Source organism: Emydura macquarii, unplaced genomic scaffold, assembly GCF_026122565.2.
Source record: "Emydura macquarii macquarii isolate MOO-44397 ecotype Brisbane River unplaced genomic scaffold, CSIRO-AGI_Emac_v2 contig_629, whole genome shotgun sequence".
Lineage (NCBI taxonomy): Eukaryota > Metazoa > Chordata > Testudines > Chelidae > Emydura > Emydura macquarii.
Window position 1 is genome coordinate 9,246,917 of NW_027130766.1, and position 24,475 is coordinate 9,271,391.

The 24,475-nt window shown below is 62.9% G+C and overlaps 2 protein-coding genes across 4 annotated transcripts; both read left to right on the forward strand.

Moving 5' to 3' along the window:
* Positions 1-2,731: 2,731 nt before the first annotated feature.
* NAGLU (N-acetyl-alpha-glucosaminidase) lies at positions 2,732-10,729 on the forward strand. Its single transcript, XM_067541366.1, has 6 exons — positions 2,732-3,158; positions 5,483-5,630; positions 6,051-6,197; positions 6,691-6,776; positions 7,047-7,303; positions 7,934-10,729. The coding sequence occupies exons 1-6, from the start codon at positions 2,758-2,760 to the stop codon at positions 9,148-9,150; spliced, it is 2,256 nt and encodes a 751-aa protein (XP_067397467.1). The 5' UTR covers positions 2,732-2,757; the 3' UTR covers positions 9,151-10,729.
* Positions 10,730-12,753: 2,024 nt separating this feature from the next.
* On the forward strand, positions 12,754-22,606 carry HSD17B1 (hydroxysteroid 17-beta dehydrogenase 1). 3 transcript variants are annotated; one of them, XR_010918498.1, is made up of 8 exons: positions 12,754-12,898; positions 13,733-13,894; positions 14,530-14,709; positions 15,203-15,296; positions 16,391-16,574; positions 19,998-20,145; positions 21,586-21,753; positions 22,471-22,606. XR_010918498.1 is itself a non-coding variant. In XM_067540943.1 (7 exons), exons 1-6 carry the CDS (start codon positions 12,802-12,804, stop codon positions 20,103-20,105), a joined length of 825 nt encoding a protein of 274 aa, XP_067397044.1. In that variant the 5' UTR covers positions 12,754-12,801; the 3' UTR covers positions 20,106-20,145; positions 21,586-21,858. The 3 variants fall into 3 exon arrangements, 2 of the variants coding, with proteins under 2 accessions (XP_067397044.1, XP_067397043.1); XM_067540943.1 differs by lacking the exon at positions 22,471-22,606 and having other exon boundaries at positions 21,586-21,858; XM_067540942.1 differs by lacking the exons at positions 19,998-20,145; positions 21,586-21,753; positions 22,471-22,606 and adding an exon at positions 16,927-17,306.
* Positions 22,607-24,475: the final 1,869 nt, after the last annotated feature.

The following is a 24,475-nucleotide window of genomic DNA, read 5'->3' on the forward strand; positions in this document are numbered from 1 at the left end:
AGCTGAAGCAGGACTGTTGCACTGAAAGGCTTTTCACCGCACTGGCACTGGCAGAGTGCAGGCTAAAGCGGGCCTGGCCTTTCGTCTCGGCTAACCCAGCTCTGACCCCAGGATACGAACACACCCACCCAGCCCAGTCCTGCATACAACAACCGCTGCAGCCTTGCTCCCCTGGTCTGACGTGCACCGCAGCAGCCTGGAAGGTTTGGGGCCTTGGTTTTTCGGCTAAGCAGCAGCAGCCAGGAGCTCAGCTGCAGGTGGGCACAGCTGCATGACATCACACACTGTAATATGGGGCTGTTACGAAGGTGCTGCCGCCCCCCAGCACCTGCCGCCACCAGGAAAGAAAGATCTCCAGCAAACCTGGTTTGCTGGCACCTGGCGGGCCAGGAATCAGCTCTTGTGGGTGTAAAATCTGCACTTCGGATTGTTCGCTCTGACGCTTCCACTTCTCGGTTGGTTTCTGTCTGGCTCGTTGATTGCTTGTGTCTGTTGCATAATTAAGGATGCAATATGTCAATGAGCGAAGGTGGTGGGGTAGGGTTGGTTAAGAACTGTTTTGTACGGCTAGGATCCGTGTTCTGTGGTACTTCAGCTGAAAATGACTGGCCAAGGCACGGCGCAGCAGGCCCCACATTTAACTCCTGTGTATGACTGGGGTCCAACAGGGAGTTCTTTGACCCGAACTCCAGGGCACAGCCCAGGTCAGATCTGCCAGAGCTCAGCACCCTGCACACCGCATGGGCAGACTGGAGTCCCCAGATGGTCTGATCCTGACTGGCCCCCACCCGGGAGGAGTTTGTCTGCCTTGCTGGGAGTGGTGAGCTCTGGCTGCCGAGCGGGTGTGTTCTGGCTGGTAACTGGTAATAAAGGAGAATAAGGATATTGCTCTGTAAGGCTCCGTCACTGGTAGAAGGTCCCACAAGCCTGCAGTAAAAATACCCCAGAGCCCGACGAATTGGGAGCGTGTCGGTGGGTGCTTCAGCTAACCAGGTTACGTCTGGAGCCCGACAGCCTGGGAATGGGTGACCCTGAGGCCTGGAGTGTGAATGGGGTACGGGCAGGTGTCTTTCCCCTGCAGCCCGACAGACTGGGAAAGGGTGGGGTGCCTTAATCAGGTTATGCCTGGAGCCCTATGACTGGGTAAAGCTGGGGGGCCCGAGTGTGTGCAGGGAACAGGCTGCATTCTTCATTTTCTGGAGAGGGCATAGTCACGCCGGGCAGCCAGGCTGGCTCATTTACCATGACCTGCTATTTCTGCCGTCTGGGACATCAGCTGCCCATGACTGTCCCAGGGTGATGTCTCCATGTGATCTCCTGGGGGGCAGGGTGTATATAAATACACGTTTCCCGCAGCACCACTGCTGGCTGTGCTGGGGGAATTCCAAAATGACGGAAAAAGGAACAGGCCCCTCTCCAGATGAGAGAAGACGCTCAGCTAGCTGCTCGGTTCAGACACACACAGATGCGCCCCACAAACAGGCCCATGGGCACGCTTTGACTGGGGTTTTCAGGGCTCACGGTTCAGCGTGCAGCCAGGGCCCCAGTCTCCGGCTGGTTCGGGATCAGTGGTACTGTCCTGCTGCTCCTTCCTGGTGCCCTCAGCATCGATCCCCATCCTGCTCCCATGACCTCTGTGGGATGAGAATCAGGCCCAGAGCAGGAAGAAAGAGCTGCCAAGAATCCTGGAGTAGCCAAAGTGTGAGCCACATGGTTGGACAGTGCTGCCCGTGGCCTCTGATCTCTGGCAAACAAGGCAGCCAGCGCTGGTTACGTACGTTCCACACGCTAACGATGCACCTTTAAATCACACTCACACAGGCAGGACTGTCTACACTACGGCGGGGCAGCTACAGCGCCGCTGCTGGGGTGCAGACGCTTCCTACGCTGACAGCAGGGTTTTTCCATCTGTGTAGTTAACCCGCCTCTCCCAGAGGCAGCAGCTCGGTTGATGCTGGAAGAATTCTGCTGTCAACTGAGCTGTGTCTGTACTGGGTGTGAGCTGTGTCTACACTGGGTGTGAGCTGTGTCTGTGCTGGGTGTGAGCTGTGTCTACGCTGGGTGTGAGCTGTGTCTGTACTGGGTGTGAGCTGTGTCTGTGCTGGGTGTGAGCTGTGTCTACACTGGGTGTGAGGTCGACCTAACGACGGTGCTCAGGGCATGGCACTTTTCATAGCGCTGAGGACCTGGCTAGGTCAATCTAATGTTTAAGAGTAGACCAGGCCCGATGCTGGGACTGGCAGCTCTTTGGGGCAGGGACCATCTCTTCGCTCTGTGTGTGCAGTCCCCAGCGCGAGGGCCCTAATCGGTGACGAGGTCCCTGGGCCCTGCCCACAGCACAGACAATCAGTACGCAGCAGTCAGTGACACAATCCTTAATGAGAAGACAGACACCCTGAGCTGGAGAGGCTGCAGTGGGTTTCTGGGGGTCAGGGGTGGCTCCTGGCTGGGTTTGGAGGGCTGGGGGGGTCCCTTGGCAGGGATTCTCTGGTTCTGTTGGGGGGCACTAGGGGGAAGGGCTAGACACCCCGACCCTGGCCTGATTTGGGGGGCCGGGATCCCGGAGCTGGGCTGGGCAGGGAGGGAGGAAGAGTTGGTAACATTGTTTCCAATGGGCACAGTGATACATCGGGGGGCGTGGCCGGCCTCTGATTGGCTCCCGCGGGAGCCGCCCCCCAGCTGGCCGGGCCCGGATTGGCGGAAGCCCGGCGGCGCGGGCGGGACTCGGGACGGACCCGGACCTGGACGGACGTGGCCATGGCGCTCGCCGCGCTCCTGCTGCTGCTGGCGGCCGCCCCGGCCCCGGCCCCGGCCCCCGAGGCGCTGGCGCGGCCCCAGGCGGAGGACGCGCGGCAGGAGGCGGCGGTGCGGGAGCTGCTGCAGCGGCTGCTGGGGCCCCGGGCGGCCGCCGGCTTCGCCGTGGTGGTGACGCGCTCGCTGGCGGCCGGCGGGCTGGACACCTACCGGCTCAGCTCCCCGCCCGGCGCCCGCGAGCGGGTGCGGGTGGCCGGGTCCAGCGGGGTGGCCGCCGCCGCCGGCATCTACCGCTACCTGCGGGAGCTCTGCGGCTGCCACGTCTCCTGGTCCGGGGCGCAGCTGCGGCTGCCAGACCCGCTGCCCGCCGTGCCCGGGGTGATCAGCGCCACCAGCCCCAACAGGTAACCCGCCCGCCCGTCCGTCTGTCTGCCCGCCCGCCCGTCTGTCTGTCTGTCTGTCTGTCTGTCCGCCCGACCCGCGCCACGCGGCAGGGACCGGCACCCTCCCTCCAGCCTCTGCCCCTGGGGTCGCGGGCGGCCGGACCCTCACACCGCCCCGGCAGGTGCCTGGAAGTCGCTGCGTGAGAGGCGCCGCGCCAGGCCCTGGGCTCCAGCCTGCAGGGCTCTCCGTGGGGCAGGGCCCGGCTGGCTCCTGGGAGGTGGCCCAGGCCGACACGGGTCCGTGGGGCAGTCGCTGGTCCCGGAGTGGCAGGGCTGGGTGACTGGGTCCCTTGGGGCAGTCGGTGGCAGGTGCGGCTGATCTTGAGCTGAGCTGCAGGCAGAACCGGAGAGCAGCAACTGGCGCTTGGCGGGGAAAATCCTGGTCCACGCGGCTGCCCCTTGCAGAGTCCCAGCCCCCCAACTGGGCGCTGTATCCCCCTCGCCTGGTGCCTGGCCCCTGGGGTGGGCGAGGGTCTGACGGGGCGTTGGCTGTTCCGGGCACAGTGGAGAGCAGAGGGATGTGCAGTGCAGCCCTTCCCCTCCTGCGTGGCGTGGAAACGGACAGCCGGCGCCGCAGGAGCAAGTGCTGAAGGTGGCACCTGCCGAGGGTTCCCTCGTGCGTGTCGATTGCACGTGCTGCCCAGGATCTAGCTGGCGTGACTGGGGCAGGCGAGGCCCTCGCAGGGGACCCCGGGGTGCCACTCCTTGTGACATCTTCACCTCCAAGGCTACTGCAGCCCTGGGGCTGAGAACTGCTCACCAGCCCTTCCTGCGCTTGGATGCCATGGGGGATTTTAACAAGGGGCTCAGGCACTCTCTGCAGTGGTCCATGCCCCCCTCCCCGGGCCTGGAGCAGCTGGCGATGGCATGGACCGGTTTGGTTCATTTACCTCCACTCGCTGGGCCTGCCACGGGGGGGCTCTTACTCCCCGCACCCTCATAGCCAGCTAGGGACAACGCACAGGACTTTAGACACCCCGGGCCCAGTTTGTGACTGGTGCAAGGGAGCGGAGTGGATGGCGCTGGCACTAGGCTGGATCCCTCTCGTATCACGGAGCCGTGGGTGGGAGAAGGATGGTGTCTGCTCTGCTCACTGTGCAGCCCCTCGGGGGCGAGGGAGGGACCAGGACTCTGCTGTGGAAAGGGCACTTCCCCATTTAACAGGGAACTTCAGTCAGCTGCCTGGAGCTCTCCCGGGCGAGTGGAAATGTCTTGTTGTCCCGGAGCCGCCCCAGCGGCAGTAACCGAGTCGCCTGGGTCCTCGCTGTGCGGCTCGTACAGACTAGTCCTGGCCGTGCCCGTGCTGTCTGCAGCAAAGATCGACCCAATTAGCTCAGCCACTGGGGCTCGTTAGGGGAGCCTTGCCTTGGCGTGTAAGTTGACAAAGGTCCTGGCAGGGCCATAGGGGCTGCGTGACTTGATGGGTTTTGCCACATGAAAGCGAAGGAAGGATCCTGGAGCAGAGGGTTTGCACAGGCAGGTCCTTGGAAATCAGTCATCTTCCCACAAAGGACCCAGGAGCCGCCCTGGCCCTCAGCCTGTGATCTGGTGCGGCTAATCGGGAAGCTTTGCTTAGGGCCCCTTCAGCCGGAAGGCAAAGCCCTGCAGCCTGTCACACTTGCTGCACTCCTGGATCCCAGCGAGCTGCTGGCGGGGTGTTACAGGGAGGGTCTTGGCGTGGTTCCTTACCGCACGGTCAAGCTGTGTGTGAAATCTTGTGGCTCCCGCTCGAGTTCAGCTAGAAACTCCCTCCACGCTGCAGGACGAGTGAGAGGTTCAAGGGGAACTGTGGGTTTGAAACGCTTCACGGGCAGAGATTCTGCCTTGCCCGAGACCACTGCAGGGGGCTCAGCACCTTGTCCTCACTGCCACGCTTCACTGCTTGCCCTTCATTAATCTTGGACAATGCCCGTCACTCTCCATGTAACGCGGAGGATGGGCCTTGTGCTTTGTCGCCAACGGCCGGGCCGGTTTCCCTGCTAGGGTAGATGTTGCGTGAGCCCCAGTGTTCGAGTTGAAATCGGCACAAAAACCTGTCTCAGTGGAAATGGCAAAAAGAAAACCAATTTCCTGTCTTTAGCACCAGGGTGTAACGTTCACCCCGCGGGAAGAGCCTGTCCGAGTTGGGCCCAGGGCTAGACACGACGCCGGGATGCGTATTCACCTCCCTTTGAGGAGCTGCCTGCATCCCCAGTTCTTTCACTTGCACCGCCCCGGCTGTGGTGCCCGGGGTAGGCTCAGAAGTCTGGCGTGTTCTCTGAAACATCTGTTCTCTCCGCTCCCAGGTTCCGCTACTACCAGAACGTCTGCACCCAGAGCTACTCCTACGTGTGGTGGGACTGGGCTCGCTGGGAAAGGGAGATCGACTGGATGGCGCTCAACGGCATCAACCTGGCGCTGGCCTTCACCGGGCAGGAGGCTGTTTGGCAGCGGGTTGAGTGTTTGATTCGTGTCTCTAGTGAAGCCATGTTACACGTGGGCCCTGCTGGGGCTTCTCAGGAGATCGTCCTGCAGCCAGCGCCGGGAGGGCTGCTATCTGGGGAGTGACCCAGCCCCTTGTTGCCCCGCTAGCTGGGTTGCATTGGCAGGCTGTGGGGCAGCAGCTGCCCGGCAGCGCGGCTATCTCCGGGCAGTGCTGGCTGAGCTGGTGCTGCGCGTGCGGGGATTGGCTAGAGGGGAGCGTTCCCTGCACTGGGCACCTCCAGGCGCAGCGCACCCTGCGGGGCTGGGCAAGCGCCGTGTCAGCAGCAGCTGGGAGCTGCGGGAGGGAGCAGCAAAGGGCTTCGGCTGAGCCTGGCCGTCTCATTTGAGCAGCTGACCTCACTCCCTGTGCTCTCCCCTCGCTCGCTCCAGGTGTATCTGTCCTTGGGCCTGAACCAGTCTGAAATAGACGAGTACTTCACTGGGCCAGCCTTCCTCGCGTGGAACCGGATGGGGAACCTGCACACCTGGGCGGGGCCGTTGCCCCTGGCCTGGAACCTAAAGCAGCTGTACTTGCAGGTACCTGACCTTGGCTGCTGCTGGGCTGGGCAAGGCTGTATGTCATGGAGACGTCCCCGCCGACAGCTGTGCATGCAGAGCTCAGACCTGCCAGGCTGCCTCAGCCAGCCGGAGCTGCCGGGTGGATGCAGTCTGTGCAATAAGCTCCTGGGGGGAGGGTCCTAGGAAACGTGCTGGAGGGAGTGGTCTTGCACTGGGACGCTCTGATCTGACCTGGATATTGTCTCCATCAACCTAGTCCCTCTGGGCTGAGAGCACCTCCCTGGTGAGGCTCCCAGCCGATGCGGAGCCCGGGCCATGCTGTCATTTCCCCTCTGGCTGGTGCCTGTGGGTTCAGAGCTTTGCTCAGGGCCGCCCCGGGGGCCGGAGACAGAACTAGTCTGGTCACGTGGCGTGTGCCGCTCCCTGAGATGGGCTGAGGGGTCCCAGAGCAATGCGACTGGGTCTCCCTTCCCTTCGGTTCCCTTGATGCTGCTTTTCCTCCTCTCTCCAGTACAGGATCCTGGAGCGAATGCGGTCGTTGGGGGTGGTCCCCGTGCTGCCGGCATTCGCAGGACACATCCCCACGGGCGTCCTGAGGTATTGCAGACCTGTGGGCGCTTGTGGGTTGGGCTCAGGGTGAGATCCATCCTCCCCTTTCCCCCGCACCCACCCCGAATCCAGGCAGTGCTGAATATGTGTCTGGGAGCAGCAGAGACCCCTTCCCAGGGACCTGGGGGCCTGCCGGGGCTATGCACACCCCTCAGGCCTTCCCAGGCAGCTCCTTGCAGCTGGCGTGTGGGGCGCTGTGGGGCGGGCTGGGGAAGCGCTAGGCCCGGTCTGACCGCCGGCTTCCGGCCTGTGCCGTAGGGCTTTCCCCCGAATCAACGCCACGCGGCTGGGGAGCTGGAGTAGCTTCGACTGCACCTACTCGTGCGCCTACCTGCTGGACCCCGCAGACCCCATGTTCCAAGTGATCGGGACCCTCTTCCTGAAGGAGCTGATCAGCCAGTTCGGCACGGACCACGTCTACAGCGCGGACACCTTCAATGAGATGAGCCCCCTGTCCGCCGACCCCGCCTACCTCTCGGCAGTCAGCGCTGCCGTCTTCAGCTCCATGACTGGAGGTGGGACCCGAGTAGGACCAGGCTCATCCGAAGGGGCGCTGGCTTCCCCACGCAGGCAGGACTGGGCCGAGGCAGCCAAGGCCCTGGGAGCACAGGGCAGGGGAGCGGCAGGTGGAGCCTTTCGCCCCTAGGGCTTTGGGGCAGGTCTGGTCTGGATTTCAGGCCGTTCGGTTCCTGCCCGGAGGGGCTGCAGCAAGCGCTGGTTCAGTGCTTCGCTGCACGAGTTGGTGATTTCAGGCCAGGGCTGGCATGTCGTGAGCTCTGTCTCTCCGTGGGGGCTGGCTGTACCCCGCTGGGCAGCCTCAGCCAAGAAGGAGCTTGGAGAGGGCTCCGCGGGGCAGGGGCGTTAGCGGGACCGGCAGGACAGAGCGTGGGGAGCCCAGCTGGGCTGCAGCTGCTCTGGGGACAGGACCTGGCAGCTGCATTCACCCACCCGTCTGTGCCACAGCGGGAGCTCCGGGGGGGCCGGCAGGCAGGCAGACGCCCGTGCCGAGGGATGGGTTGGCACGGCGCAGAGCCGAACGCCAGCCCACAGGCTGGGCACTTTCTAGGGGGGTGCTCGGTTGGGGGCGGCTGTCTGTCGTGGGAGGACAGCACAACACTAACGGCTCTGTGTGTGTCTGTCCCCAGCCGACCCCGGGGCGCTCTGGCTCATGCAGGGCTGGCTGTTCCAGCACCAGCCTGACTTCTGGCAGCCAGCCCAGGTGCGGGCCCTGCTGCACGGCGTGCCCACCGGCAGGATGTTGGTGCTGGATCTCTTTGCGGAGTCCAAGCCCATGTACCTGCGGACGGAGTCCTTCTACGGGCAGCCCTTCATCTGGTGCATGCTGCACAACTTCGGCGGCAACCACGGCCTCTTCGGCACGGTGGAGAGCATGAACCAGGGCCCCTTCGCCGCACGGCGCTTCCCCAACTCCACCATGGTGGGTACCGGCCTGGCCCCGGAGGGCATCGAGCAGAACGACGTGGTGTACGAGCTGATGAGCGAGCTGGGCTGGCGCCGGGAGCCGGTCAACCTCACGCAGTGGATCGCCAACTACGCCGAGCGGCGCTACGGAGCCAGGCACGCGGGGGCTGCCGGCGCCTGGCAGCTGCTGCTCCGCAGCGTCTACAACTGCTCAGGGCTCTGCGTCAACCACAACCGCAGCCCGCTGGTGCGCCGGCCTTCCCTGCGCATGCCCACGGAGCTGTGGTACAACAAGAGCGATGTCTACGAGGCCTGGCGCCTGCTGCTGGGCGCGGCCGCCGAGCTGGGCGCCAGCCCCACCTTCCGCTACGACCTGGTGGACGTGACGCGGCAGGCCCTGCAGCAGCTGGTGAGCGAGTACTACCTGGAGATCAGGCAGGCCTTTGCCAGCCACTCGCTGCCGGAGCTGCTGACCGCCGGCGGGGTCCTGGTGTACGACCTGCTCCCGGAGCTGGATGGCCTCCTGGCCAGCGACCGCCACTTCCTGCTGGGCCGCTGGCTGGAGGAGGCTCGTGCCGCGGCCACCAGCGACAAGGAGGCCGAGCTGTACGACCTGAACGCCCGCAACCAGCTGACGCTGTGGGGGCCCAACGGCAACATCTTGGACTATGCCAACAAGCAGCTCGGGGGGCTGGTGCTGGACTATTACGGGGTGCGCTGGAGCCTCTTCGTCTCGGTGCTGGCGGAGAGCCTGAGCACCGGCACGCCCTTCCACCAAGACCAGTTCAACCAGGCCGTCTTCCAGGTGGAGAGGGGCTTCGTCTACAACGGCAAGCGCTACCCCTCCAAGCCGGCCGGCGACACGCTGGAGATCGTCAAGAAGATCTTCCTCAAGTATTATCCCCGCACCGAGCAGCGCAGCCGGGCGGGGGCTGCGTGACGGCAGCTGGGCCGCTCTGCGGCACAGGGACCCTCCTGCGGCGGTGGGAACGGCGTCCTTGCGGGACACGAGCGTCTCTGCGGTTGACCTGGCCTCTTCTGTGCCAGAGCTGCTGGAATGCCGGTCCCCTGGCTCCTATCCACCCTCAGCCCCGCCGGAGCCTGCCCGAAGGCTGGGGCCCGAAGGGAAACGAAGCAGGAGCCTTGCACTGTGTGTGAGTGACTCTGCCGCGCGGGCAGGAGCAGACTGGAAACCTTTCCTGCCCGGGCAGTGCAGCCGGCTGTGGAATAAGCTCCTGGGGAAAGGGCCCTAGGAAACGTGCGGAGGGACCGGTCCTGCACAGCACCCTCGGGCTCTTCTGACCTGACCTGACCAGTGTCTCCAGCGGCCCAGCCTCGCGGCTTGGAGGCTGATCCCAGCGTCTTGGGGAGGCCACTGGATGTGGGGCTGCGGGTGAGATTCATGTCTGTCGCAGGGGCAGGCGGGACAGAGGTTGAGCCCCCTGCTTCCTTCGGGGCGGACACTTCGATGCTGTGATAGGTACTGTTTGCAGACCTGGGATGGACTCAGGCAGGTGGTGCCCTCGCTGCTACAGGCTGAAAAACAAACCCGCTCCGTTTCCCCACCCCCACTGGCAGCCCCAGGGGTGGGGGAGGCTCACGGAGGGGAGAACCCCTTCTGAGCAGGCCGAGAGGCAGGATGAGCATGGGGGCCTGCCCAGCCCCGGAGCAGAGTCTCTCTGCCAGGTGGGCATGGCCGGGGGCCGTGTTAACATGCTGCTGTTCACAGCAGGAAGGCCGGAAAGCCCCGGTCCTGCTGCTTTAATGCCCATTGCAAAGTGTGGGCTGCAGCGGGGTCCCTGCGCCCACTGGCTGGTGGGCAGGGCCTGGTCCCTGCGAATCTCGCCCCTGCCCGGGGCCGGGAGGAGGCACTGCATCGCCCACACCTCACAGCTGCCCCTGGCTAGGAGGCGCTGCCTCAAATCCCCCTGTTCCTCGTCTGCCCCCCTCCTCCCCCCAGAAGTCCTGTCCTAGCCCCTGCATGTCAGAGCGGTTACAGGGGCTGTCCCCACGCTTCTCCCTAGACACGCTCTCTGGCAGATCTGCCATGGAACAGCAGGTCACCCACATGGGGTGGTTCTTCGTAGTGCCAAGACCCATCCGGGCTGGGGGCCGGCTCCCCGCTCTGAACCTCCCCCCGCCCCCAGGCCTCTGTGCCTTTGTACTAAAGCACCACCAGACTTTGCGAGTATTTTTGTACAAGGATAGTATATTTTTACACCGGGGAGCCCCCCCTCGCCCAGAGCGCTCCTCTGGGCCGTGGCCCTTTTCCCGACCAGCTTGTGACGCCACCAAGCCGAGCTGGGAATTCCTCCTCCCAGGCAGCGCCAGCCGTCAGCTCTGCTGGTGTGCGTGGTGCGCCGGAGCTGCGGTTCTGGGCTGCAGGTCTCTCTCTCTCTTGTAGCCGAATGATTTTTATACGCTTGTGTACGTTTTTGTCTCTTTTTGAACTGGTAGCACTTTTCTGAGACTCTGACACCTGCAATGTGCCTGCCAATTAAAGGGCTGGAATCTGTTGATTCTGTGTGTGGTGGGGGCGGGGGGGTGTCTCTTCCCGCCCCCCTTGGCATTGTTAGCAGCTGGAGGCCGGGGGTTGTGGCTCTCGGCTCGTGTGCGCCTGGCATAGCGGAGCAGGGAGAGGGGCAGCTGTGAACCAGCACAGGTGTCTGGGAACAGCCAGAGGCTGGAGTTCACAGCAGCAGCCAGCCACAACACGGCCGCATTCCAGCCAGCTGTCTCGCCACCTCCGCAGTCGCACGCCAGCGTGGCACGGCAGCATTCGGCTCAGCGCTGGGCAGCTCCCGGGCTCCGCAAGCCGGTGGAATGTGGCCAGAGGGGCATGACCAAGGGACTGTTTTGTGGGTCTTAAATGAGCACTCAGCTGCCTGGCCCTGGCGGAGGATGCCCCTGGATCTGTCGCTCCTGCCCCCCAGTTAGGTCCCAGAGGGCTGGAGAAAAGTTCAGTATTTGCCGCCTTGAGAAAGGGGAACGGCAAGGACGCAGGGTGTTAGCGACCAGCCCCCAACTTTGGTACCTGGAAGGGGGCTGGAACAAACCGTTAAACCAGGCCCCTGTAAGCGCCTGCGGGAGACGAGGGTTACAAGGAAGAGCCAACATGGATTTGCCAAACCAGCCGAGATTCCTTCTTCGGCCGGGGGGGGGGCAGAGCAGGCATAGCCCCATTTTACGGACCCGGCCCTGCAGGACGTTCTCATAAGCAGGGACCTGTGGCGTAGATGAAGTTACTATAGGGAGGTGCAAACCTGGATGAAAAGAGGGTGCTCAGAGTAGCTATCAATGGGAGGGCCATATCCTTTTCATTAATGACTTGGCTGATGGAGTGCAGTGTAGGTTTATATGGGGGTGGGGGATGGCAAGCTGGGGGGTTGTCCTGTCCTGTCCTGTCCTGCAAAGGGCTTGCTAGAATTCAGAATGACCTGGGTACATTGGAGAGTTGGTCTGAAATCAGTAAGATGAAATTCAGTGAAGCCCAGTGCAAAGTACTTCACTTAGGAAGGAAAACTCAAATGCCCAGCTACGCATGGGGACTGACTGGCCAGGTGTTGTACGGCTGGAAAGGCTCAGGGGGTTCTAGTGGATCATGGATGGAATCTGAGTCAGCACTGTGATGCAGTTTGGAGAAAGGCTGATCTCATTCTGGGGCAGTTCTAGCGAGGACAGGGCTCAGTTCTCCGTGTCCACTGACGGGGGACGAGACGTAATGGGCTCCATCTGCAGCAAGGGAGATGCAGGTTAGATAATAGGGAAAACGTTCGAGCTCTCAGGCAGGCTCTGGAACAGACGTCCAGGGGAGGTCGTGGATTCCCCGTCCCTGGAGGTTTCTAGGAACACGTTGGAGTTGGACCAACACCTGTCAGGGATGGTCCCAGTTTACCTGGGCCTGCCTCAGCTCAGGGGACAGCAGACATGATGACTTCTCAAGGGCCCTTCCAGCCCCACATTGCTGTGATTATCAGCCTCTCCTTGAGGAGGAAGGCTGGCCTAGTGGGTAGGGCCCCAGGCTGGGACTTGAGACACCTGGGTTCAGTTCCCTGCTCTGCCACAGACTCTCTGTTTGCCCTTGGGCCAGTCCCATGGTCTCTCTGTGGCCACCGTGGTCTTGGTTAGTCTCCCTCACAAGGCCAGAGTCTGGTGGCTCCCGAGCGCAGGAGAGGAAGCTCTTTTACTGCGGCCAGGAGTCTGAGTTAACGGCGCGCACACGGAATGGTCCTGCACCAGCCCTAATTCCTCCCCACACCCCTGCCTGAGGCTGCGAAAACCCTGAACCCGTGTCCCGGGCAGGGGGTGAGGCCGTTTCTCCCCGACAGCTGCCCACACCCCTCCCCACTCTGTGCCGCAGCAAAGGCCTCTGCTGAAATCTTATCTCCATAGCCGGGAGAGTCTGAAGGCAAAAGGGAAAATCTGCAGGGGGCGGAGGAGGGCTGAGGAGAGCTGAGCCTTGAGATAAGAAGGTAGACAAAATAGCGGTGGGAGCGCAGCCAGCGGGGGGGAGCCCGGTGCCCCTCCACAGCCTGGCGGAACCAGGAGTTGCAGCTGCAGAGGCTGCTCCGTCTCCGAGCCAGACGCAGCGATGGAGAGAACCGTGGTGCTCATTACAGGCTGCTCCTCGGGCATCGGCCTGGGGCTCGCTGTGCGCCTGGCCTCGGACGCCTCCCGCCGGTTTAAAGGTACGGGGCCGTGATGCCGCCCGGGGCTGGCACAGCAGTGAGCCTGGGGCAGCCCTGCTCCAGCAGAGGGTGCGCTCAGGGGCTGCCCCCGCAATGGGCGAGTCAGAAGCTGGGCGATGCATGTTCCCCAGCTGGGAGTTTCTGCCCAGGAGGGCAGGAGCTGGGCTCTGCACCCCCAGGAGATGGGAGGAGCAGCTGTGGGTTGGAAATGGGGATGCTATGGGGCTGGGTGGGGGGTCTGGGGGACAGAGGGTTCCTTTACTGACAGTATACAGGCCCTCTAAGCAAGAGAGGAATGGGGGGCCGGGAGATGGGGTCCATCCAGGCTGCTTCATTCTGAGCAGTCTCAGCGGAATGAATGCCCCGGGGACAGCAAGCGCAGCTGTGGGGAGGAGAGCACATGGTCCTGGGCATGTGGGAGTCGTGGGGAGAAGAGGGGACTGGTTCTTTAAGGCCTGGAGCCCGGGCCTGCTAGCGAGCTGCTTGGCTGGTAGCTGCTCTTGTTCCAGGCAGGCGGGTCTCCCCACAGATCACCCCTTCCGCTGCCTCCCGGGAGGTGGGGGGGTCGAGTAGCTTGTTCTGCTTCCTGGTGGCCCTGGAGGGAGGTTGCCCCTGGGGCCAGCGGACTGGCCGCACTGGGCTAGGCCTTCAGTGTGCGGGGGCGTCTGAGCTCCAGGTATCTCCTCCCGGATGGGGGGAGACTTGCACCGGTGCAATCGGCAGCGAAGCCTTGGAGCTGCCCCGGCAGTACCCAGAGGGGGGCTCCCCGGGAGGCAGAGAAGGCCCCTCCACCCCCTGCCCGCTGCCCCAAAGCCGTGCTCCGTTCTCCCCTAGTCTACGCCACCATGCGCAACCTGGCCAAGAAGGAGCGGCTGCTGGAGTGCGTGCGGGGCTGCCACGCCAGCACCCTGGAGATCCTGCAGCTGGACGTCACTGACCCGCTCTCGCTGGCCGCGGCCGCGCAGCAGGTGCAGGAGCAGCGTGTGGACGTGCTGGGTGAGCCCATCTCCACCAGCCTCGTGCGCCTCGACCCTGCCCCTGCCCCAGCCCCGCCCCCCCGTCAGCTCTGGGAAAGGGGGAGCCTGCAGATCCGCCAGGGCTCAGCTACCCAGCTGGCCCCCCGCTGCGTCTCCTGCCTGCCATGGGCATGTCCGGGGGCTTCCCACAGCTCAGACCCCTCTTTCCCCGGCCTTGAGGGGCTCCCCACGTGAGCTCCCCTGGGCTGAGCCTGCAGAGCCTCTGAGGGAAAGGGAGGCCCCCCAGAGCCGTGGGGAGGGGTCCAGGGGGGCCCCAGCCCTCCCATCAGATAGGCACGTCTCTGGAGGGGGTATGGACCGTCTTGCTGCCCCTGGGGTTTGTCTTAAAGCCCCAGTGCCCGGAGCCCTGTGACTGGGCGAGACTCACGGGTTTCACTGAAAAAGAAACCGCAGTTTCCAGCCCTGGGATGGGTGGAGGCTGGGAAAGGCGACCCCCAGGGGCTCCGACCCCAAGGGCCAGTGACCAGAGCCCCACGCGGCGGAGGTGTAAGCCAATTTCATGATGTTTCGGGGGCTGACTCGTGATGGTTGAACCCCTGCGGGGCGCGTGGGCCCCGGGGAGTTAACGGCCGCTCCTGCCTGTGCCCCGCGCAGTGTGCAATGCCGGGGTGGGGCTGATGGGCCCCTTGGAGATCTGCTCCCAGCAGGCCATGAAGAGTGTCTTCGACGTGAACGTGTTCGGGACCATCCGCACCATCCAGACCTTCCTGCCCGGCATGAAGCAGCGCAAGGCCGGCAAGATCATCCTCTCCAGCAGTGTGGGCGCGCTGCAAGGCAAGTGCCCCCGGCCCCATGGGGGGAGGCGCTTCCCGGGCCAGGCTCGGGCGGCAGCCCTGTCCCCATGGAACCCCACGGCCCTGCCCTCTCCCCGGGCGCCTGCTCGCTGCCCCCTGAACTGCACAGAGCTGGCCACCCCTCGCTGCAGCCTGGGGGGTCTCTGCCCCACCCCCTGAGGGAGGCTATGCCCGTGCACGGCCTCACCATCCGCCAGGCACCCTGGGGAGACCGGGTCCCTCGCAACACACGACAGCAACAAAGGCCAGAGCAGCTGCTGCGGCTGGGCAGGGAAGGGGGGGCAAGGGGGAGCCACTCCCCCCCACGTGCGCATACCAGGGCAGCCCCAAGGCTGCTGTGTGACACTACCCCTGCCCTGTGCCAACTGACCTGTGGGTGAGGCAAATCCCTCCTCCTGGGGGTGAAAGGTGGGGCCCAGCGTATCAGCTGGGCTGTCTGCTGGTTCTCACCCATCCCTCCCGCTGTGCTCTAGGGGTCCCGTTCAACGCCGTGTACTGCGCCAGCAAGTTTGCAGTGGAAGGGCTGTGTGAGAGCCTGGCTGTCGTCCTGCAGCAGTTCAATGTGCAGTGAGTACCGCAGGGAGCTCGCAGCGAAAGGGTCGGAAGCAATGCAAAGTGCTTTAAACCGTCACTACCAGTCACTGCTGTGCAGCCACCTCTGGGGTGGAATGAGGCAACTGTTGCCCAGCCATATTGCTCAATAGTTTAGGAGAGGAAGGAAGAATAATCCTGTGTCCAGCTGGCAGTACAGGGGCAGTTCATGGCTAGAGAAGGGAAGCACCCAAATCGCTGGGTTCCTAGATTCCTGGAGGTCAGGCTGGGAAGGACCATTCGATCGCCCACTCTGACCTCCTGCATGGCACGGGCCAGCGCATTCCTGCCGGTTCCCCCTGTTCTGAGCCCAGTTGCTGGTGTTTGACTAAAGCATCGTCCAGAAAGGCACCAGCCTGGATCTGCAGACGCCAGGAGATGGAGAACCCACCGCTGCCCTGGGAGCTCGTTCCCGTGACTAATCACCCGTCCCGCACCGTTAACAACGGTTAATTAGAATCTGTCTGGCTTCAGCTTCCAGCCGCTGGTGCCTGTTCTGCCTCTCTGCTAGTCCTGGGTATTTTCTCCTGGGGAAGGCACTGATGGGCTGTGTCCAAGTCCTCTCCCCTTCACCGCTTCCTTCGAGTGGCTAAACGGCTCCGTGTCTCTCCCTGTGAAGCATCTTCTCCAGCCTGCGTGCGGATTTGTGGCTCTTTCCTTCACCCACCCCAAGTTCTTAACACCCTGTTTACAATGTTTGCCCCAGAACTGCACGCAGCCTGCTAGCGCTGCTCCTGCACAGCCAGGGGCAGAGGGGAACCCTGCATCCATGCCCTGGGGAAAGGGGGAGGGATTGGGGGCATCTGCGTGTGCCAGCCTTCCGGCCGTGCCATCACCCTGCGCCCAGCGTGTAACATTCCCTGCCTCTGGGCCTGTTCCCCTTGCCCCACCCAGCCCCTGGGGGCCAAGGGCAGAGGTGCCCTGTTGCAGAACTGATGCAATTGCCCCCCATTGCTGGGACTGCCCCCCTGTGCATGTTGTAGGGTGTCCCTCGGGGCTCTGCCCCCCTGCGCGGGGCCGTGGGTCCTGGCTCCATCTGCACTGCCATCTGCTGCTCTTTCCTCCTGCAGCGTCACGCTGATCGAGTGCGGCCCGGTCAACACAAGCTTCCTGGCCAACCTGCAGCGCGTGGACGCCGAGGGCAGCGCTCTGCAAGGCCTGGACCCGCAGACCCAGGCCCTGTACGGCCAGTACCTCCAGCACTGCCAGAGCCTCTTCCGGGATGCGGCCCAGGACACCGAGGAGGTCTTGCAGGTGGCTCCCGGCTCCTACTGCTGTGCCCAGGGGAGCGGGGCAGGACCCAGGGGCTGAGACGAGTCTAAACCGGAGAGCGGCTGGGGAGGGGCCGGGCAGAGCTGTGTCCAGCCCCAGGGAGGCGAGCCATGAGTCGGCTGAGGAAGGTGCAGTCCCCCCTCCCCCCGACCTCGCATGGCCACCTGGGGCGAGGGGGGGCTGGCTGGGACCTTTCCCAGCAGAGTCCTGGCCTGCAGTGGGGGTTGCTTGCCTGGTGTGTGGGGGGTCCATGCAGCCCAAGGCAGGTCAATGGCCCTGCTCTTCCAGCCAGCGCGGCGTTGCCCCTGACGCACACCCTCTCTGCTTTTCCCAGGTGTTCCTGGAGGCCATCCGCGCCCCCTGCCCCCCCCTGCGCTCTTTCACCACCCAGTTCTTCATGCCGCTCACCCGGCTCAAGCTGGCGAGTCCCGACGGCTCCGCCTACGTCCGCGCCATGCACAAGTTCGTGTTCTCTGCGGGCGAGGCCCCGGGGGACCGGGCGTGAGTGAGGGGGAGCAGCCTGGCCGTCCGCCAGCCAGGAGCAGGCCTGGGATGAAGGAGCCCCGGCCCCACCTTGCCCTGGGTTTGCCCAGGGGGTTGTGCACCCCCCGAGGGGCCATCACCCCGCCATGTGGCTCCAATAAACCCGTCTGCTCCCGCCAAGGCTCCTGGCTCCATTCACCTCCCAGGTGACCTCAGCCGTGAGGCCTGCCATCTGCGCCAGCTAGGTTTTTTGCCCCCCAGCTCCCCTTGGGAGGCTGGTCCAGAACTTCCTGCCTCTGCGGGTCAGAAACCTGCGCCTGATTTCGAGCCTGAACTTGGGGGTGGCCAATTTCTATCTACGTGTTCCTGTGTCCACATGGGCACTGACCTTAGACAACCCTTCGCCCTGCCTGGTATTTGTCCCTCTGATGCATTTAGAGCGAGCAAGCCTAGATCGCTCAGCCTTCGTCTGGTTGGGCCACACAAGCCAAACGCTTTGTCTCCTCTCGGAGGCTGGTTCTCCATTCCTCGGCCCGGCCTAGGAGCCCTTCTCAGCACGCTTCTCTTAGTGCTTGTCTCTGCGCGTGTGCCTGAGCCCAGCGCCAATGCATTTATCCCGCAGAACAACCGTCCAGGGTCCCATGACAATGGGGGTCTGTGCCCCTCCTGCTGGGCGGTCACTGAGGGCAGACTGTACTCCCCCAACGCCTGGCGCTGCCGGCATTCACAGCGGCTCAGGATTCCTACAGAAATACGGGTGTGAACAGAACCAGCTCGTGGGCACTGATACGCTGGGACTAGGGCCACGCGACAGGGGTCAGGCTCCCCTGTGCCTGAGTCAATGCGAGCGGTTTGGCTCAGTATTTGCAAAATGGACGTTTGCATCAATTACGTGCCCTGGCAGAGCTGTGGGACGGGGGCATTCAGGGCTGGGATAACGGGGGTCTGCAGGCTGGGATGATGGGCACCAGTCAGTAGGGCCGGATATGGGTTGCTCGCACAGCCCCTGCCCATGCAGTACCTGCTTCCCCCTAGTGCTGTCAGCTCCTCCTTTTCACGAGCACCGACTCCACGCATTGAAATAAACCACGTCGCTCAGGGCGTGGAGAAGAGCAGGTGGCCTGCGGCTGTCCCCCGCCAGTGCCAGGCTGCCCAGGGCAATGACTACCTGCACCCAGGGGGACTGGAACTAAGGGGGCAGCCCCTGACTTGAAGTGCTTTCCAGTCTGGGTCAGTGGCTCTCAGCACCCCACTGCACACACGGCTCCAGCCCCTGCCTGCCTCTACCTGCACAAAGCCCATTTCAGAGTCGCTGAGCACAGTGCGGCTACGTTCCTGTGTCCCCAGAGCCCCGCTGTGCCTGCCCTGGGCCAGGCGGCTGATTTCCCCATGCCAGAGGAGTGGGCGCGTGTCTTCTGGCCGTCCAGCTCAGTGACAGAGCCCGTGACCAGCGCCTCTTCAGCCTGAGCTTGGCAGATGAACCGCAAGAGGGTGACACAACCTGCTTGGCTAACACCTACCCACCCACCACCGCCCTGAGCAGCGGGCGGCCACGTGCAGGGTGATGTCGCCCTCTTTTCCGACGTCCCCAACCCGGGGAGCAGGGCCTTATATAAGGAGAGGGATCGCTGCCTGCCTGACACTTCAGTCAGCAGTCAGGACGGCAAGAGCCAGGGGAGACCAGAGGACGGTAAGAGCCTCCCCCCCCCGCACCCGGAGTTACAGCCACCCTCGGGAAGAGGGGGGGGGGGGAGAGACTCCTGTATTTGCTTTCTTATCGGTGCTCAAATGACAGGGGGGCTGGGGCCCCTTACTGCTTTTAGGGGCTTCCTTGCTGCTATTTTATGCCCCACCCCCATCCTTCTCCCTTCTGTTTAAATTAAAGCAAGCCACTTGGCCTTCAGGGCCCCCCTGCTTTTTGCCGCTGAGGTAGATCAGCCGGCTGGCTGCAGGGTTTGGCAAAGACTCTGTGCTTGGGAAACTTTAGGACTTTTCCCCACGAAAAGGCTCCCGGACAAGATGCTGAGAAACACTAACAATAATTCAGCAGCCCAACAAACAAACCATGTTACCGAGCAGCACGGGCTGAGCTTCGGGGCAGGATCTCCGGGAGCTGCTCCATGCTGGTGCCAGCTGCTGTGCTGAGAGCAATGCCCGGGTGCAGGAAAGGCGGGAGCAGGCAGGGCCCGCAAGTGGCAGCAGGAGGATAACAGCGAAGACACACGGCGCTGCCACACATAACGTGCGCTCCAGCCACGAACTCGGGCCCCCTCATGGCAGCAGACAGCCAGGCTGCGGTTTTCAGGCTGGCTCCTTTGGTCTTTCTTTGCAGCGATTTGATCTCCCCAGGCTGCCCATGCTGAGCCTGTGTTGCAGGGAACCCCTGGCATAGGGATAGCCACTGTCCATGCAGGCTCCTGCTCCCGCTCTCTGCCAAGCTGCTTCCATTGAGGACAGGGGTGGCCTGGCAAGGGAAATAACAGCAAGGGCCCGGGGCTCATTCGGGGCTGCTGGAGGCTTGGTTCGCTCTCTCCAGGCTGCCAGCGGGAGTGGGGAGCAGTGGCCAGTGCAGGGAAGTGGATTCCCGGCGTTGCCAGCAACTTGCTCTGTGACCATGGGCGAGTCCCTGCCCCTTCCTGTACGCCAGCGCTGGTCAGGGGAATCCATTCCTTCCTGGCTGAGGTGTCCCGGGCAGGGAGCTCTGGGCGCAGGGCTGCATTATTCCTGCAGGTCAGCACTGACGCTCCCTGCCCTTTAGCAGGCTGGCAGTGCGAGGAGTTCAGCGCCAAAGGCTTTTCTCTAGCTATGGTGGAAGTGCTGCGCTGTGCGGACACCCCCAGGAGGGTGCTGCGGCTGCTCCAGCCCGGCCTTTGGCTGAGACCCCACAGGGGTCGTGACATGGCACGTTTTCTTCAGTTACAGCCGGCAGAGGCTATTTCCAGAGATGAACCTGGTGCTGCACGTCACCTTCCTCAGCCTCCTGTGCCTGCGGGTGCAGGGCTGGGTTCAGAACAGGTCCCTGCAGAGTGAGAGCTGGAGCGCACTGGACCTGCCGCAGAACAGAGAGCTGGTGAGGGGCAGGGGGGCTGGGCTCTCCCCCTAGATCGGGGGCTGAAGCTCTTTGCACACTGTGGGGCTGAGCTGGGCTGGAAGCAGCTCCCACTAAGCCTGAGGCTGGGGCGTGGAACGGCTTTGGTTGAATAACTGATCGCGGCTCCCTTGTAGCTTTTAGATGCAGAGAAGGGGGGGGGGTCTCTTTCTTTTCTGTAACTGGGCTAGGGGATGGTGGGGGGGGGGGTGGCAGGGATCAAAGGAAGCGGGGAGGCAGTGAGCTACTTCTGGGGCGATGTTACATTAGCCAAGCCCTTGAGAGGGGGCTCGTGTCTCTCGCCGCGTCTCTGGAGACGTGTGAAGTACAGCAGGCTTCGTTTCAAGTGTCCATTAGGCCTCGCTAATGACGAGCGAGTCCTGGCGCACGTGGCAGAGAAGCGCCTGTGCCGGACATGTGAGCGCCAGATGAATTTGCGCTCGCCACAGTGACAAATGCCGCAGCGGGCCCTGCATTGTCCGGGAGAGCGTGGACGAGACACCCTCCCCGGTGGGGGCTCAAACTCAAAGGGCACCCGGCGCACACGTGGTGTCTGTGCGATCCACGCTGGCCAGGCCATGGCCTGTCGCCCTCACGTTGGGAACGGCTCGCGCTCGTCAGCTTGACTCAGCGAGGAGCCCCTGTTCTGCCTCCCTGCAGGACCCCATGTGAGGGGCCCCGAGGGGCCATGCCAACACACGGAGGGGTGGGGTGTGCCCTAAGAGCCCAGCCCGAAGCGGTCCCCAGCCGCCCGGCTCTCAGCCAGCCCGAGCGGGTGAGGTGGAGTGCCGCATGTTCCCGTGGCCACATGGGTCAGGAACGGGGCAAGCCCCTTCCGCCCGAACGAGACAGACCCAAATGTCACCTCAGGCTCAGGGCCGCTTACACCTCGGGATGTCCCCCCCCGGCTGCCACTGCTGGACGGAGAAAACCACTCACGGCAGGAACAAGCCGACCCTGACGGCCACGCAGTCACCAATACGCCTAGGTGCCCAGTGCAGAAGGAGGGGGCCCTCACAGGGCCCAGTACAAACTTTTAACACAGGCCCCCCCGTAATGGGGGGTGCAGCCTGGGCCGGGCTCCGTAGGGTCTCCGGGTCCTGGTAAAGTGTACCCTTCCCCCCCCACCCACGTGGGGGCCCTGGACCCTCGCAGAAGTGGGCTGGGGCTGGATGTTTCAGGGAGAGCTGAGTTCCAGCTAGCAGAGGGCCTGGGACAGCCGCCCTTTGTGCCGGGTGTGTTTGTGGACTGTCCCCGTGACGCCTGTGTCTGAACGACTCGCTTCCAGCATGCTCCCTAGTCCGCTTTGTGCATCGTCTGGCGAGCTCGGAGCCCAGCCCCTCGGCCCCAGGACTGAGGGCAGCTCCCAGCAGGCCCCAGGTTATTAATGCACCAACTGACTCAGGCCTGGTCTCCCCCCAGTTCCTCAGTGCCCTGCAGAGCTACTTCAGCAGCAGAGGGCTCCACGTAGAAAAGACAGCGCCAGCCTTCATGCTGGCCATGATGAATCGTGACCCGGCGGGGCACCAGGAGGAGCAAGAACTGGTGACCCCGAGAGGGGGCTAGGTGACTCGGAAGAGCTGACGGCAGGTAATTGCTCCCTTTCCTTGGCTTTGCTCAGGACCAGCTGGCTGGACGCTCATAAGCCAGGGGACACAGGGGGCCCCGTTTGCTCCTGTGAGCGTCCCATTGTCAGGCAGTTTTGTCACTTCTTCAGCCAGCGTAACAGCTGCAGCGGCAGCAGGGCTAGAGGAGTGTGGTCGGGACTGGTACCTGCTAACCCTCCAGTTCGACTGCAAGGGGCAGGCGGACCCAGGTGCCAGCTTTGTCCTAGTGATTGTCCCATCAGAAAAGAAACAGGCCAAATTCCAGACAATGTTCATGATGGACCAGGTGCATCGTGGGGGTTTATGCCTTCTGTGACGTGCCAGGTATAAGCCATTGCTGGAAGCAGAACCTGGCCTAGAGGAGTCCAAGTTCTGGTCCACACGACTGGAGGCAGGTTACTGGCTAAGATGGGCCGATGGCTGAGTGGGATAACAGATGATATGGGCCTGAGGGTCTGACCTGCTGTGACAGGAATCATGGAATCGCAGGACTGGAAGGGACCTCGCGAGGTCGTCTAGTCCAGTCCCCTGCTCTCATGGCAGGAATAAGTGTTCTCTAGCCCCTCCCTGACCCTTTGTGGGACGTGGGATACCCATGCTGGGCTCCAGTGTGCACGTTAATGCTCTGTTTCTCTTTTACAAGCACTCTGCCTTCCACGTGAGTCTAGCACGGATTAACGCCACCGTTGTCCTTTCCCAGTTAGGTGGAGTCTTATCAATACGATCTCGTCTGCCTCCGAGGACTTCACAGCAATGCACTGACTCCCTCCCTCCTGCGCTGTGCTGCTGCGCACACGTGCGCTCTCTCACACACACACACACACTGACCTTTTTATATCTGCTTGGCTTTGCCTGCAATGCTGTGCTGTAGGGTTTGGATTCAATAAATTCTACTCTCTAATGTTTGCCATCTCACCTTCCTTGTGAATACTAGCAGCAGATGAGCTGGGTCTCAGCCCGTGAAATACCTGCTCCTTACCCCATTGCCCAGACGAGCGAAGGATTCACACTGTCTGTCACACAAACAGGAGAATTCAAAACTATGTGTTGACAAGAAACAGCAGCCGGTCACTGAGCTGCCTCCAGGGGATGAGCAGAGCGCTGTTAAGATGATGACAACCTGCTGGAGCCGGAATGAGGGTGTAGCCACCACGCTACCATAATAATTGTCTATAATGCGCCCATCACCGTAGTATCTGGTCTCTACCCTCCACCCCTTTCTTTCTGGGGGGCACACTGGGCTCCTGCGTCAGCTCTTTAACTCAGAAATTTTGTCTGGACCTTTTAAAAGCAGATTTCTCTAGTGTCTTTGTTGCTGTCATGAAAGGACTCAGACCACGCGAGGTTCTGTCCAAGTCCCTGAAGAGTGCCATCCCTGGGACAGGTCTCCTCCCGTCCCTCCCCCACAGCTCCTGATGCCTTGATATCAAAATAACAAACACCGCCCAGTCCCAGGCACCTGCAGTCAGGAATTCCCAGGGCCCATCCACCGGATCCTGGCACAGTCCTGCAGCCTGTCATAGCCAGGATGGGGCTGTAGAAGAGGTTACTGATGCATTTTGGTTTTGTTTTGTCTGCTGGTACCATCACTGTAATTGCCTCTACAGATCAAAGAACAGTTGATGGCAGCCACTAAGAGCCTTCCAGCATAACCCTATCCTCCCACCAGCACCTTTTCACTCTGCCCTTCCACCCAGCACCGTTTAAAAGGCTGACACCCTGCAAAACTTCCTTCCCAGGCAGAAAGAAAAGACATGAGCATAATGGGAGGAATGGGGGTGCACAACAGAATCCCTGGCCTGTGGGAAAGGGAACCCTGGTGTGAGGGCCATGGGAGAAGGGGGGTATAGAGAGCCCTGGCTTGTGTCAGAGGGGCTATGAGGGAAGGGAGGAATGGGGGGGCACACAGAGCCCCCGACGTGAGGGATTGCAGAAGGTCCCTGAATAGAGGCGAATGGGAGGGTGACGCAGCTGGGGCTGGGGGGGCGGATAGAGCAATGCAAGGAGCCCCCGGCGTGTGCAGCACGCTTGGCTCCAGAAGCAATGCGTGTGACCCTCTCGTCTACCATCAGGGTTGACTGCGGGAAGGGAGGCGGGGCCGGACTCAGCGGTGAATCCTGCTGGAGCCGGTTTAGGGCTCCCTCGCTGCGGGTGTTTATTTTGTCTGGTGGGTTCTCCAGCGGAGGATGCTGAGCGGGGCTCGGGGCTCGGGGCTCCCCCCCGCTGTCTATGGCTAGCCGGGGGACCCCTGGCAGGCGCGTCCATGGCAGCGATGGCTGCGGGCGCCGTGTCCGGGCCGGTGTCTTTGTGGTCGGCCAGAGCCAGGCAGCCGCAGGCTGGCCCGCCGCAGGGACCCCGCCGCAGGGACTCCGCGCTGCCCTGGCCCCGGGCACCGCTGCCCAGCCAGCGCCACACGGCTCGGGTCCCGGGACGGGTCCCGGGCTGGAGAACGTGATGCTCAATGACAGGGGCGGGGCTTGACCGTGACACGCCCTTCCCCCACCCACTAGCCCCTCCCCTTCCAAGACCCCCACCCTCATCTTCCACCGTTAGCCCCGCCCTCCACGGGCCCCGCCCCCTCCAGCGCCCCCTCCCTCTGAGCTCCACCCCTTCCAAGAGCCCCGCCCCATGCCTGTCCTTTGGCCCCGCCCTCTCCGGAAGCTCCGCCCCAACCTCGCTCTCGTAAGTGTGCCCCCCCCCCCCGG